Source organism: Giraffa tippelskirchi, chromosome 4 (genome assembly GCF_054371585.1).
Source record: "Giraffa tippelskirchi isolate mGirTip1 chromosome 4, T2T-mGirTip1v1.2.pri, whole genome shotgun sequence".
Lineage (NCBI taxonomy): Eukaryota > Metazoa > Chordata > Mammalia > Artiodactyla > Giraffidae > Giraffa > Giraffa tippelskirchi.
The window spans coordinates 147,165,243-147,177,803 of NC_137278.1; the positions used below are offsets into that span (position 1 = coordinate 147,165,243).

Genomic DNA, 12,561 nt, shown 5'->3' on the forward strand with positions numbered 1-12,561 from the left:
CAGTCACTCGGTTGTGTCCGACTCTTTGCAGCCTCATGGACTATAGCCCACCAAGCTCCTCTGTCCATGGAATTTTCCAGACAAGAATACTGGAGCAGTTTGCCATTTCCTACTCAAGGAGATCTTCCCACACAGGGGTCAAATCTGCATCTCCTGTGTCTCCTGCATTGACAGGCGGGCTCTTTACCACCACACCACTTGGGAAGCATATGCCTTCCTACTACGTGCCTACATAGAGACATTGTCTATTCACCCTTCCTTCCCACCCATCCATCCATCCATCTATCCATTCATCCATAGAAGGTGCTAAGATATTTATTGAGTTAATTAATTTTTAAAACCTTTCTTCAGAGACCCAGTATTTGTCAGGCACTGTATCTAGCAATTTAGCATGCACACACATATCAAGTAATGTAGAGGGCATAAAGAAACATAAGACATTATCCCAACTGATGTGAAGCTTAAATTTTAATTGAAGAGGTAAACCCATGCACATATAACTTTAATACAAGCTGTATAGAACAGGCATCCTAAAAGATGCCCTAAGAAGTTACCACTCACTGGACGTGGAGATGTTAAATGGAGGGAAATCTAAAGTTTTGACAATAACATTAACAGATCAACATCAGACTGAACCTTCTCCACCTTAGTTGTGTGTCTGTTTGCTTATTTATTCTGTTTTGTTTTCTGAAATTTTTCTTCCATAGATTCTGTGGCAACAGCATCTGGACCACTACTAGTTGAAGTTGCCAAAACTCCGGGTGCCAGCCTTGGGGTGGCCCTAACTACCTCGATGTGCTGTAACAAACAGGTCATTGTCATAGACAAAATCAAATCTGCAAGTATTGCAGACAGGTGAGTGTCATAGAAAGTGCCTACTTTTCCAAATTGCATGTGTGTTAAACTATGTAGAGATATATTAATATATGCATACACACATTTGTAATACCTACACACATGCACACACAGGTAAAACAAAAAAGCTCTTCTGCCAGTTTATACAAGCTTCATATACAAAACAAGTTAGTATTCTAGAGCCTAAAATTTTACCTTCCTTATCAGCTACCCCATGAAGTAATGTTGCTTCACCGAAATGTTTGGTGTGGCCTTTAGAAATGAGAAAAAGTCAAGCAACTATGTATGTACATTCACCTACTGTGTCCTAGAGTAATAGCCCATTTTTGGTTGAGGGTAGCTAAGCAGATCTTTATTATGCTCCATGCAGAGAAGTCATGTGGTTTCTTGAATTGTGAACAATTAAATCCTGCCACCATACAATTTTATTCCTTTTTTCTTCAGGAAGTAAACCAACATTTTAAAAATGATACAGTCTTTAAAGAAAGGCCCTCCACTGTAGTATGTTAATCTTAGAGTTTCACTATATTCAAGGGTCCCCCAAAACATCGTTCATTCTCATGACATAAAAATGCCAGTCTTTTATTCCGAATTCTTCTTCTGATAGATTTACAAATGGGGGGTGGGGGGAAGACTACCTTACCACCTAATAAATTATGGGTGGGGGGAAGACTACCTTACCACCTAATAAATTATGGGTGGGGGGAAGACTACCTTACCACCTAATAAATTATTTAACTGCTCCTGGTAAGAAAACCCCCACTTCCCATAGCTGAAGCACTCCAGGTGAGTCCAAGTGGAATTTTATCTTTAAATGGGAGGAATGACTTGAAATGCTTTTGTCTTGAGAAGTAGACTGTGGTCATCGTGCAAATGTTTAGATCTACCCCAACGCCCAGTCTCCCTGCATGTCTCCAACCCTCTTCTCCCCTTCCTGGTGAACTTCTGACTCTGATGCTCTGCAGCCACCCCTGTAGTGGTCCGTCTATAGCTCCACTGTGCTCTTAGCTCCATTCAGGCCTCTAACAGTGATGGTAACGGATTCAGGGCTGCCCTCCCGTTCGGTGGTGCAGGATGCTTTCATGTCCTCCCTCTGTTTCTCTCCTGTTGCAGAGGGTAAGCAGTTTAAGCAGCTGTTCACTTGACTGGCACCTCGAGCTGCTGACTGCTGTGTGTGCTGTTCTCAACTCACCCAGTCTCTTGAGTTCAGCAAGGTGTAGCAGCCTGCCCCTCCTTCCCAGCTTGCCCCTCCCTCACCACAGAGGCTTCCTTTGATTACTCTTTGACGCCTGCCTCATTTCCATCATCACTGAGAGCTTTTGCGCTAATAAATGTTTATCTCCAGAATAACAAAATAATCAAGAACTGGTGACCTGGAAGCATGTGTGAGATGACTCCGAGCAAGCACTAGCTGAATCTTTCTCCCAAGTTATTCTCCCAAGAAAATAGTTGTAAATGACCCAATTCCCATTCTGCAAGTCCCCTCTTTACATTCTGAATGTTTACCAACTCATATTTATAGATATAAAAACTCAGGGGGAAAAAAACACAGAAAAAAATTCAAAGGAAAACATTTTCCTATTCTTCCCTCCTCGCTTGCTCACTTCCCCTCAACTTTCAGCACTGCCACCCCCAAAATAATATATTTTTTTATAAAGGACAAGGAAAAGCCTTTCCTTGAGTTTTTCTGTATTTTCTACAAGGTTTTACATTCCTCTTTATACCCAAGATAGTTAATATTTGACAGGTAGTGTTTCCTATGACATTCAAGCGTTTCCTTTTTCCCTTAAGTAAATGAAAACTGTGTGAAGTTTTAAGTCTGAGGACGTGAAAGTCATAATCCAAAGAGGAAGGCGCACCATCATCTTCTCCTTTTCATAGGTGCGGTGCTCTGCACGTGGGTGATCACATCCTGTCCATTGACGGCACCAGTATGGAGTACTGCACGCTCGCAGAAGCAACCCAGTTCCTGGCCAACACCACTGACCAGGTCAAGCTCGAGATTCTTCCCCATCATCAGACCCGCCTGGCCCTGAAGGGACCTGACCACGGTGAGAAGATCTGTCCAGATAAACCTCTGTTGCCTTCCCCTTGCAATGATTGCTTCTCCAGCAGAGTTAGAAAGCAGAGAGAGGCCAAGTTTAATTCTGCCTCTATCATGTCTTTCCAAACAACAGGCGAGCGTTGTTTACTCCTCTTCATCTTCCCAATCCCTTTGACCCAGCCATAGGTGTTTTACCTGAAACCCTCGAATTGAGGAAACACTGTTTGAAATGGAATTTTCATGTTTGTACTGTATGTTTGGTTTTTTTTAAGCCTTTGGTACAAATGGAGTGTGGAAAGAAAGGAAATCATTTGACTTCCTGTGATTTGCATTGAACTTCCCCTCTGCTTAAAGGGCAGTAAAGGCAAATACTAAAACTCCCACTGTTTAAAAGTAGTTATGAAGTGGGCATTCATGCCAGATCCTTCAGATATTTCAGGGGGAAAACAGTTTCTTGAGAGATTTTATCTGTTTTTCAGAGTAGTTTTTTTCCTTAGGGTGGAGAACAAACTTCCGACCAAATATTTCTCCTAGGAGTGTCAGAATATTTGACTAGGATCATGCAGTAACAAGTTCCACCTGAGGGAATCTGAATTTTCACTGTCTTGAAGCTTACAGATCTTTTGCTGAGTGTTTATACACTGTCCCACCTAGGCATCCTTAAATAAAACCCAGTGCAATAAAAAGGACTTTGAGGCCAAAATCAAATGAAGAACGACTCTCCGGTGGGGTCTTTGTTCTAACCTCTCCCTTGCTCCTCTTCCTTAAATCAAGCACTCTCCTTTTTTATTCCTTGAAACCAACTTCTGAAGCCCCACTAGTACTATCAGGCTTCTAGAGGTGAGGAACACATTTCTTTATGTTTAGAGAGAGAGAAGAATTTTCTCTGGAACCAAAATTTTGCTTCTGAGGAGGTTGTTTGTTTCCTATGTCTCCAACCTTCTAAAACACACTGCACTTTTCCACAGTTTGAAAAAAAGAGGCACAAAATAATTTTCATACTGAATGAATCAGCTGGATGCAACCTTTTTTAATTAAATGGAGCTTAGACAGCTCTAGAGCTAATGAAAATCTCAACTACAGCATTCCCTTTATCAGATTTTAATTTTACACATCGGAGTTGGAGAAATGAGGCAGCCGAGGCAGGTTATGAACAGAAATTCTGCCTCGTTTGAATAGAAATGATAAAGGGGTACAATTCATGGGACTGTTCCGTTCCTGTCAGGAGGATGTGCGGGCCTTTCCTGCTCACTGACTGAGAAGGGAGATTTCTAAAGCTGTTAAGTTTCTTCTAAATTAATCTGAAGGTGCCACTGGATTTGGAGCCCAGCAGGGATAATAGTACACACTGCCTAGTGCTTTTTCAGCATGAGATTTTGCTTGGTAAATTCTAGTATCAGAATCAGAAATGTGAACAGACCCTATAAAAATGTCATTGTCTTTAGCAACCTCATTTTCCCTGCCTTTTATTTGCCATGTAAACAAATCATAGTTCAAATAGTTTCCACTCATGAAATATTAAATGTTTTTATCTGTCAAGACAGTCTGAGAAGATGAATTTATATATAAAGGGGATGGAGACCAAGAACTAACCTTTTTTTTTTTCTTCACTGTGGAAAAGCTAATGTCATTTGTGATTTTGCAGGGGGGTGAAGGGCTGGTAATTTTAGTAATTCTAACTCCTGCTTCTGACCCTGTCATCCACTATTGTTGAAAATTGTTCACATCTTCTTTATCTAACATGCAAGTATCTCCTTACATTTTACATTAAAATCAGACATGTATTTCCAAAGGGAAATAAATAATGGGTCTTAAACATAATTAAATGCCAATTAAGAAGAGAAAATATACCCCAAAATTGCTATGAAGTTTATGATTCTCAAACTTCTGTTTTGAGATATAGTAGAATTGTTATATAGTTTTACCTTTTTCCATTAGAAAGTTCTAGTTGGTTTTTTTTTTCCAAGATTTCTGATGCTTACACTGCATGTCTCTCATCCCATGGGTAGATGGAGATAAAACATTTCACAGATTTTGCTGAGCAAGAAAGCATTCACCATAGTATTTTCAGGGAAATATAGAAATGACACATCAACCAGGAATAGATTTGCTATGCCTTTTGCTAGGAAATAGCAGCATTCAAAAAGCCATAAGAATGAGTTTTTAAAGAGGTCAGAAATTGTGCCCCTCAGGGTCTTTGGGCAACATAGTCTTGCTTGGAGGAAACTTTGGAAAAGACTTTGGAAAAGAAAATGTGAGCAGAGTCTTGAGGTTCTGTAATTCAGTACCAGGAGAACTACCATTTCTGAGCAACCAACAGTGTACCTAATGCCTATACCTTTGAACTCCTGGACAAGATAAGAGGGTACAGTTAGAGAAGAGAACAAAAGTACCTCACATGTCAGATACCTCAAGATTTCAACAGCAATGTCACCGTGGAATGATAGAAAAAAACATTATATTTTCCTTACTGTTTATTTATCTGTAACAAAGGACTTAGGAACATACATAGGAAGAGGCAAGTATAGTGTGGTGGCTGAGGGCAGGGACTCAGAGTCAGACACTCAGAACTTTAATTCTGGCTCCACCACTTGGGAACTTAGCAAGTTACTCAACTTTTCTATACCTCAGTTTCTTCATCTATAAAATGGGTGTTATTATAGTACATACCTCTTAGATGTATTATGAGTATTATCTGAGATAACCCATGTAAAAGCACTTAGCACAGTGCCTGGTATATAGTGAGGACTCAGTGAAAGTTGACTGTTTTTAATATTATGGGGACCATTAAGTGGGAGAATGTAAATGAATTTTTTTTTTCAAAATGAAAGAGCATGTCAAAAATGTGACATCTTATTTTTAAACTGAAATCCTTGCCTAACATATGAGAATAAAGTACATCACCCTGAAACAGAATAGATTTAGAGTGCACATTCAAAGTAGGCTACAGCTATCTTCTCTGGCCTACGTTGTTTGTTGAACGCTTTTTAAATTCATTATACATGGCAGGCAGTTTTGTGCATTATCTTATATAATTTTTGTCTCTTAATTATTTTATGTATATGAAGATTTAGTCCCCAATAATAGTTCAAGTCAAAGTAAGTATTATGACCTACATTTCAGTACAGGTCAGTTCAGTCGCTCAGTCGTGTATGATTCTGCGACTCCATGGACTGCAGCATGCCAGGCTTACCTGTCCATCACCAACACCCGGAGCTCATTCAAACTGATGTCCATCAACTCAGTGATGCCATCCAACCATCTCATCCTCTGTCGTCCCCTTCTCCTGCCTTCAATCTTTCCCAGCATCAGGGTCTTTTCAAATGAGTCAGTTCTTCACATCACGTAGCCGAAGTATTGTAGTTTCAGCTTCAGCATCAGTCCTTCCAATGAATATTCAGGACTGATTTCCTTTAGGATGGACTGGTTGGATCTCCTTGCAGTCCAAGGGACTCTCAAGAGTCTTCTCCAACACCACCATTCAAAAGCATTAATTCTTTGGTGCTCAGCTTTCATTATAGTCCAACTCTCACATCCATACCTGACTACTGGAAAAACCATAGTTTTCACTAGATGGACCTTGGCTGGCAAAGTGATGTTTCTGCTTTTTAATATGCTGTCTAGGTTGGTCATAGCTTTTCTTCCAAACAACAAGCATCTTTTAACTTCATGGCTGCAGTCACCATCTGCAGTGATTTTGGAGACAAAAAATATAAAGTCTCTCACTGTTTTCATTGTTTACATATCTATTTGCCATGAGTGATGGGGCTGGATGCCATGGTCTTAGTTTTCTGAATGGTGAGCTTTAAGCCAACTTTTTCACTCTCCTCTTTCACTTTCATCAAGAGGCTCTTTAGTTCTTCTTCACTTTCTGCCATAAGGGTGGTGTCATCTGCGTATCTGAGGTTATCGATATTTCTCCCAGCAATCTTGATTCCAGCTTGTGCTTCATCCAGCCCGGCATTTAGCATAATGTATTCTGCATATAAGTTAAATAAGCAGGGTGACAATATACAGCTTTGACGTACTCCTTTTCCTATTTGGAACCAGTCTGGGGTTCCATGTCCAGTTCTAACTGTTGCTTCCTGACCTGCATACAGATTTCTCAAGAGGCAGGTCAGGTGGTCTGGGATTCCCATCTCTTTCAGAATTTTCCACAGTTTGTTGTGATTCACACAGTCAAAGGCTTTGGCATAGTCAATAAAGCAAAAGTAGATATTTTTCTGGAACTCTCTTGCTTTTTCGATGATCCAGTGGATGTTGGCAATTCGATGTCTGGTTCCTCTGCCATTTTAAATCCAGCTTGAACATCTGAAAGTTCACAGTTCATGTACTGTTGAAGCGTGGCTTAGAGGATTTTGAGCATTACTTTGCTAGCGTGTGAGATGAGTGCGATTGTGCAGTAGTTTGAGTATTCTTTGGCATTGCCTTTCTTTGGGATTGGAATGAAAACTGACCTTTTCCAGTCCTGTGGCCACTGCTGACTTTTCCAGATTTGCTGGCATATTCAGTGCATCACTTTAACAGCATCGTCTTTTAAGATTTGAAACAGCTCAACTGGAATTCCATCACCTGCACTAGCTTTGTTCATAGTGATGCTTCCTAAGGCCCACTTGACTTCATGTTCCAGGATGTCTGGCTCTAGGTGAGTGATCACACCATCGTGATTATCTGGGTCATGAAGATCTTTTTTGTACAGTTCTTCTGTGTATTCTTGCCACCTCTTCTTAACAGCTTCTGCTTCTGTTAGATCCATACCATTTCTGTCCTTTACTGTGCCCATCTTTGCATGAAATATTCCCTTGGTGTCTCTAATTTTCTTAAAGAGATCTCTAGTCTTTCCCATTCTATTGTTTTCCTCTATTTCTTTGCACTGATCACTGAGGAAGGCTTTCTTATCTCTCCTTGCTCTTCTTTGGAACTCTGCATTCAAATGGATATATCTTTCCTCTTCTCCTTTGCCTTTAGCTTCTCTTCTTTCCTCAGCTACTTGTAAAGCCCCCTCAGACAACCATTTTGCCTTTTTGCATTTCTTTTTCTTGGGGATGGTCTTGATCACTGCCTCCTGTACAATGTCATGAACCTCCATCCATAGTTCTTCAGGCACTCTGTCTTTCAGATCTAATCCCTTGAATTAAATGACCTACATTTAACCTGCCACAAATGTCACAGTGCCAGACATACAACAGGTGGTCAGAATCTTCCTTACTGAGTTATTAATTGTGCTTAACAGCACTCACAACTGCCCAGTAATTTTCACAGCACTCCATAACGAACTGGGTCAAAAAATGAGTGGAGAATTCTGAAGTTCACACACTGTTGTTCAGTCGCTAACTGATGTCAGACTGTTTGCAACCCCATGGACTGTACATGCAAGGCTCCTCTGTTCTCCACTGTCTCTGAGTTTTCTCAGATTCATTTCCATTGAGTCGGTGATGCTATCTAACCACTACTCACTGTACATCATTTGAAACACATGATACTTTACAGAGCTCAATAGAGTGGCTATGGGTGTAGATTAGGCAGACCCAACACTGACTACATCTTGCTAAAAAGTCTTCTGGTACACCCAAAAGTAAAATGAGGATGGCGAAAGAGACTTGCCTCAAAATGCTCTTTATCACAAGGAAAATGCTCCTGCAGTGTGTACATGGACCCTCTGGCTGATATTCTTATTCATTCATGCAGGTGTTCATTCACTCATTCATTCATTCATCAGTCATTATATGCCAGGCTCTGTTCTCATTGCCGCAATGCATCTAGTGAGCAAGGCAAGCAAAGTGGATTCCTATTCTCATAGAATTTACATTCCCATATAGAGAGACAAGCATTAAAAGTATATTAAATAAATAAAGCCCGTCCAACTATGAAGAAAATATTAATAAAAAAGCAATGGGATAACATAGGCGAAACAACTGCTTCATCCAGGGAGGTCAGAATTACTTGGCACCTGAGCCAGCCACGTAAACAAGTAGGAGAAGAATATTAGAAGTAGGAAGAGTGAGAAGGGGTGAAGCTAGAGAGATAAGTAGGGCTCACATTTGATTCTCTTTGTAATTGTAACCCATTGAAATACTTTAAATGGGAGTTGCACCATCTAATTTATGTATTTAAAATACTATTCTGTACTATAGATCCTGGAAAGTAGTTATGTAAGAGATGAACCAGGGAGCCAAGTCTGAAGTTTCGGCAGTGGTCGAGGTGAAGGAGGTGGTAGCTTGGTAGCTTGAAAGCAGACTAGTGGAGAGGGAGATAAACCCCAAAACTAGAAACTGAAGTGTATAGAAGCAAAGGACCATATGTTCAGGACTGCAAAATGATGGTGGCTATGAAAGTGTGCTGCAGATTTCTCAGTCTCTTAACTTGTGTCCAGTGAATGAAATTTGTAAAGTGAGAGATACACCTATTTCCTTAAAAAAAAAAAAAGAATAAGTATTCATTGGCAAGTAGATAGAAAGTAGATGGTATCAATGTGATTAAATAAAGAGTTATTAGTTTTTATTCTGTGTCCCAGCACCGTGCTAAGCACCTTAGGTACATATTCTCAACAATTGGCCTCTGGAATAGATGCTTTTGTGATCTCTACTTGACATAATGAGGAAACTGTGGCTTAGAGAGGTTGAATAACTGGTCAAGGTCAGATAGAGCAGATGGATTGGAGCCGGGACAGAAATACAGTTGGTCTCAGCCCGTGGTGATCTGTTCATGCTAGTGCTTTTGTTCCATGATCTGTCTCTTTCCAGAAAGGCTGAGATGTGGTCAATGAGGCTGATGTCACTGATGGTATAATTTAAACTCTTACCCAAATAACTCCCCTTTAAATACTTACAGAGTATCTGACCTCACTCCATGAATAAATACTGCAAAATCATTCATATGTAAGGCACCTAATCTTAGAATCATGACAATAGAGATAGAAGTTCATATTTTATTTTTCATTCTTTAAGATAGTTAAATGAAAATTTTCAGATCAGTGTAGTAACAAACACAAAAGTGCTCATACTTTCAGACCACTGAGCAGAAAATCAAATCTAAACAATATTGAAATTAGAATGGAAGTATGATATACATTTTTTAAAACATAAAGAGGACACCAGAATTTTGAAATTAGCTTTATTAAAATTTTGTGGCATCTTAAAGAAATACAAGAATATTTGAAATATTTTTAATAATTAAATGCCTTCTTTCAAATGTAAATACAGCTTTTAAAAATACCCCCGAAATTGTAAAGTATATTGAGACTTGCATCTTCTTATTAGGGTATGGATAAGATCCTGATAGACTAGCTTATTGTAGTTCAAGTGATGGATAGTAGTGTAATTAAAATGTCAGAGCAGTAAATTGTGACGTGTGACTAGTACATCCTTTGAATCAGGAGCCAGTATGATTTATAATTCATTCTTTTCTTTTTCTCAAAACAAGAGCTACTAACTGGCCAAGATTTGCAAATCTCTAATTACTAATCTTGTGCCATAGATCTTGCGGGGTTGACTTTTAAGTTTAAAAAAAAAATGTTTTAATCTCTGCTGTGAAGCACAGCGGGAGATTAGAAATTGATTCAGTAGTCATCTTAAAAGGAGAAAAAAATGGGCTGGGGGAAAACATGCATTATTGTTGGGAAGATGAAAAGTTACCATCCCTGGTGTTAATCATAGGTTTTGCTGACCACTGAGAAAAGGTCAAAGCCAGTTTTTTTTTCCTTTTTTTGTGCAAGCAGCCTTCATTTTTTTGTTGTTGTTGTTACTTTTTATTTGTGCAGTTCAGTTACTTTTTCCTCTTTTTTGGTTCTTTGTTTTTTCTTATTTCTCATCATCACTTCATGTGGGCAGTGAAAATTCAGAGGAGCGACAGGCAACTTCCCTGGGACTCCTGGGCCAGCAACCACTGCAACCTTCACACCTACCATCACTATAATTCGTACCACCCTGACCATTGCAGAGCACCGGCCCTGACATTCATGAAAGCGCCTCCTCCAAACAGCCCTCGTAATGTTCCAGGCTTTCTCCTCCTGGTCTTTTACTTAAATTATATTCTTCTCCTGCCTTCTTCATCTGATTCATACCATATTTGGTTTCATGGATGTGGTGTCCTTTTTTTTTTTTTTTGTAGTAGCAACTTCTCATTTCTGTCATCTCTTAAGTCTCTCTTTTCCATCAGAAAGCATTTGTTGTTAAGAGAGTATGTAAATGTTCAGAATGCTTTATGTGTGGTCAGGAAATAGCAATGCAGAATATTATATAGAAAATGTTCTCAGACCTTATTTGTGTATATGGAACCACTTGTGAAATTCATGCCAGAAGCTGTCTATGAAAATGAGATTATATATCCGAAGCATTGAGTTGTTGTTTATGGAGAAACTTGCTTTAATGTTTTCTTTTTTTGCCTAAAGCAAAACCCGTAGAGCCTCTCTGTGTTGCATTGTACTTACGGGGATCAATGCTGCTCCTCAGGCATTTTTGGGCTCTTATAACACAGCTTCTAAAGCACTGTCTCCATGGCTCCTGAGACTTGGTCTCTGATTGATTGGAGCTACCTACTAGCCATTGCTGTGCATCTTGTGTGTCTTTCTGGATTGTTACTGGTTGACAGGTGTGGCAGGCTCACACCCTACCTGAGAATGCTCTGTGCCAAGTCTTCACTCTCTTACAGCAGCTTTGGTGTCTTCATCCTTCTCTCCTACCTCCATGAGTGCATACAGCCTGAGTTCCCTAAACATGGGGACTTTGCCTCGAAGCCTCTACTCCACTAGCCCACGTGGAACCATGATGAGGAGGAGACTGAAAAAGAAAGACTTCAAAAGCTCACGTAAGTGAAACATTAACCAATGTCTTTTGGCCTGAAAAAACATGTGGGTCCATTGGCATCTTGGATGTAAGGAAGCCTATAGGAAGAGTGTTTTACAGGAAGAAGATAAGTAGCTCACTACCCTGTGCCAAAGACCATTGAAATGATATCCCTTATCGACATAACAATTGCACCAAATACAATTTCAGACTGGGTTAGTTAGTTTGTACTACCTTTGCCTACAACGTTTTATTTGAATTTTTTTTCTTGCTCTTTTGATCTGATAAAATCAAAAATGTAATTTTTTTCTTTAAGACTCTTTCCTTATATTCTGGGTACCTTTGAACATGAAACCATTGTTCTTTGTTTCTTATTGACTAAAGTTAGGTCCACTTATTCACTTTGAAAATTGGATCCTCTTTTGGTAAATATGAGTCCCATGTATTTGTGTAGTATTATAAATTTCATATTTCATGAACTACCCCTGCAAAAAAGATGATAATAAGTTTAAACATGCCTTTCAAACTATAGCTTATTCCTCTTAAATGGGCCTTTTCAATCTGTATTTCACGCCCCAAGATTCTAATACTTTCCCAGGGAACCTGCTGCACTGACAAGCACTGCCCTCACATATATCTGTTACCCACTCAAGTGTCAGGAAGATTGAAAGGATGCTTATCTTTACAACAGCTATCCTAAAGACTAGGAATTTCAACTACGACTCTTATAACTGTGATCTTCTGGACAGCCAAGCATGTTATAGACTAGGCAAGACTAGGAAGATGTGATTGGCAGGCTGCTTCTGGGTAGCTGCTTGTCCATGTAAAGAAAAAAGGGTGATCGAATGCCTTATGGAAAAAGGGAAGAAACACATCACT

The 12,561-nt window shown here is 39.6% G+C and overlaps 1 protein-coding gene across 14 annotated transcripts in view; it reads left to right on the forward strand.

The window, feature by feature from the left end:
* GRIP1 (glutamate receptor interacting protein 1) overlaps nt 1-12,561 on the forward strand; it is a 755,429-nt gene that overhangs the window by 639,644 nt on the left and 103,224 nt on the right. For 7 of the 14 annotated variants that reach the window (XM_081589880.1, XM_081589882.1, XM_081589886.1 and 4 more), the window contains 3 exons: nt 708-855; nt 2,737-2,906; nt 11,549-11,704. In XM_081589880.1, the coding sequence (XP_081446006.1) occupies nt 708-855; nt 2,737-2,906; nt 11,549-11,704 (474 nt within the window). Of the gene's footprint in view, nt 1-707; nt 856-2,736; nt 2,907-10,728; nt 10,885-11,548; nt 11,705-12,561 lie in introns of all 14 variants that reach the window. The other 7 variants (XM_081589881.1, XM_081589883.1, XM_081589885.1 and 4 more) reach the window with 3 other exon arrangements.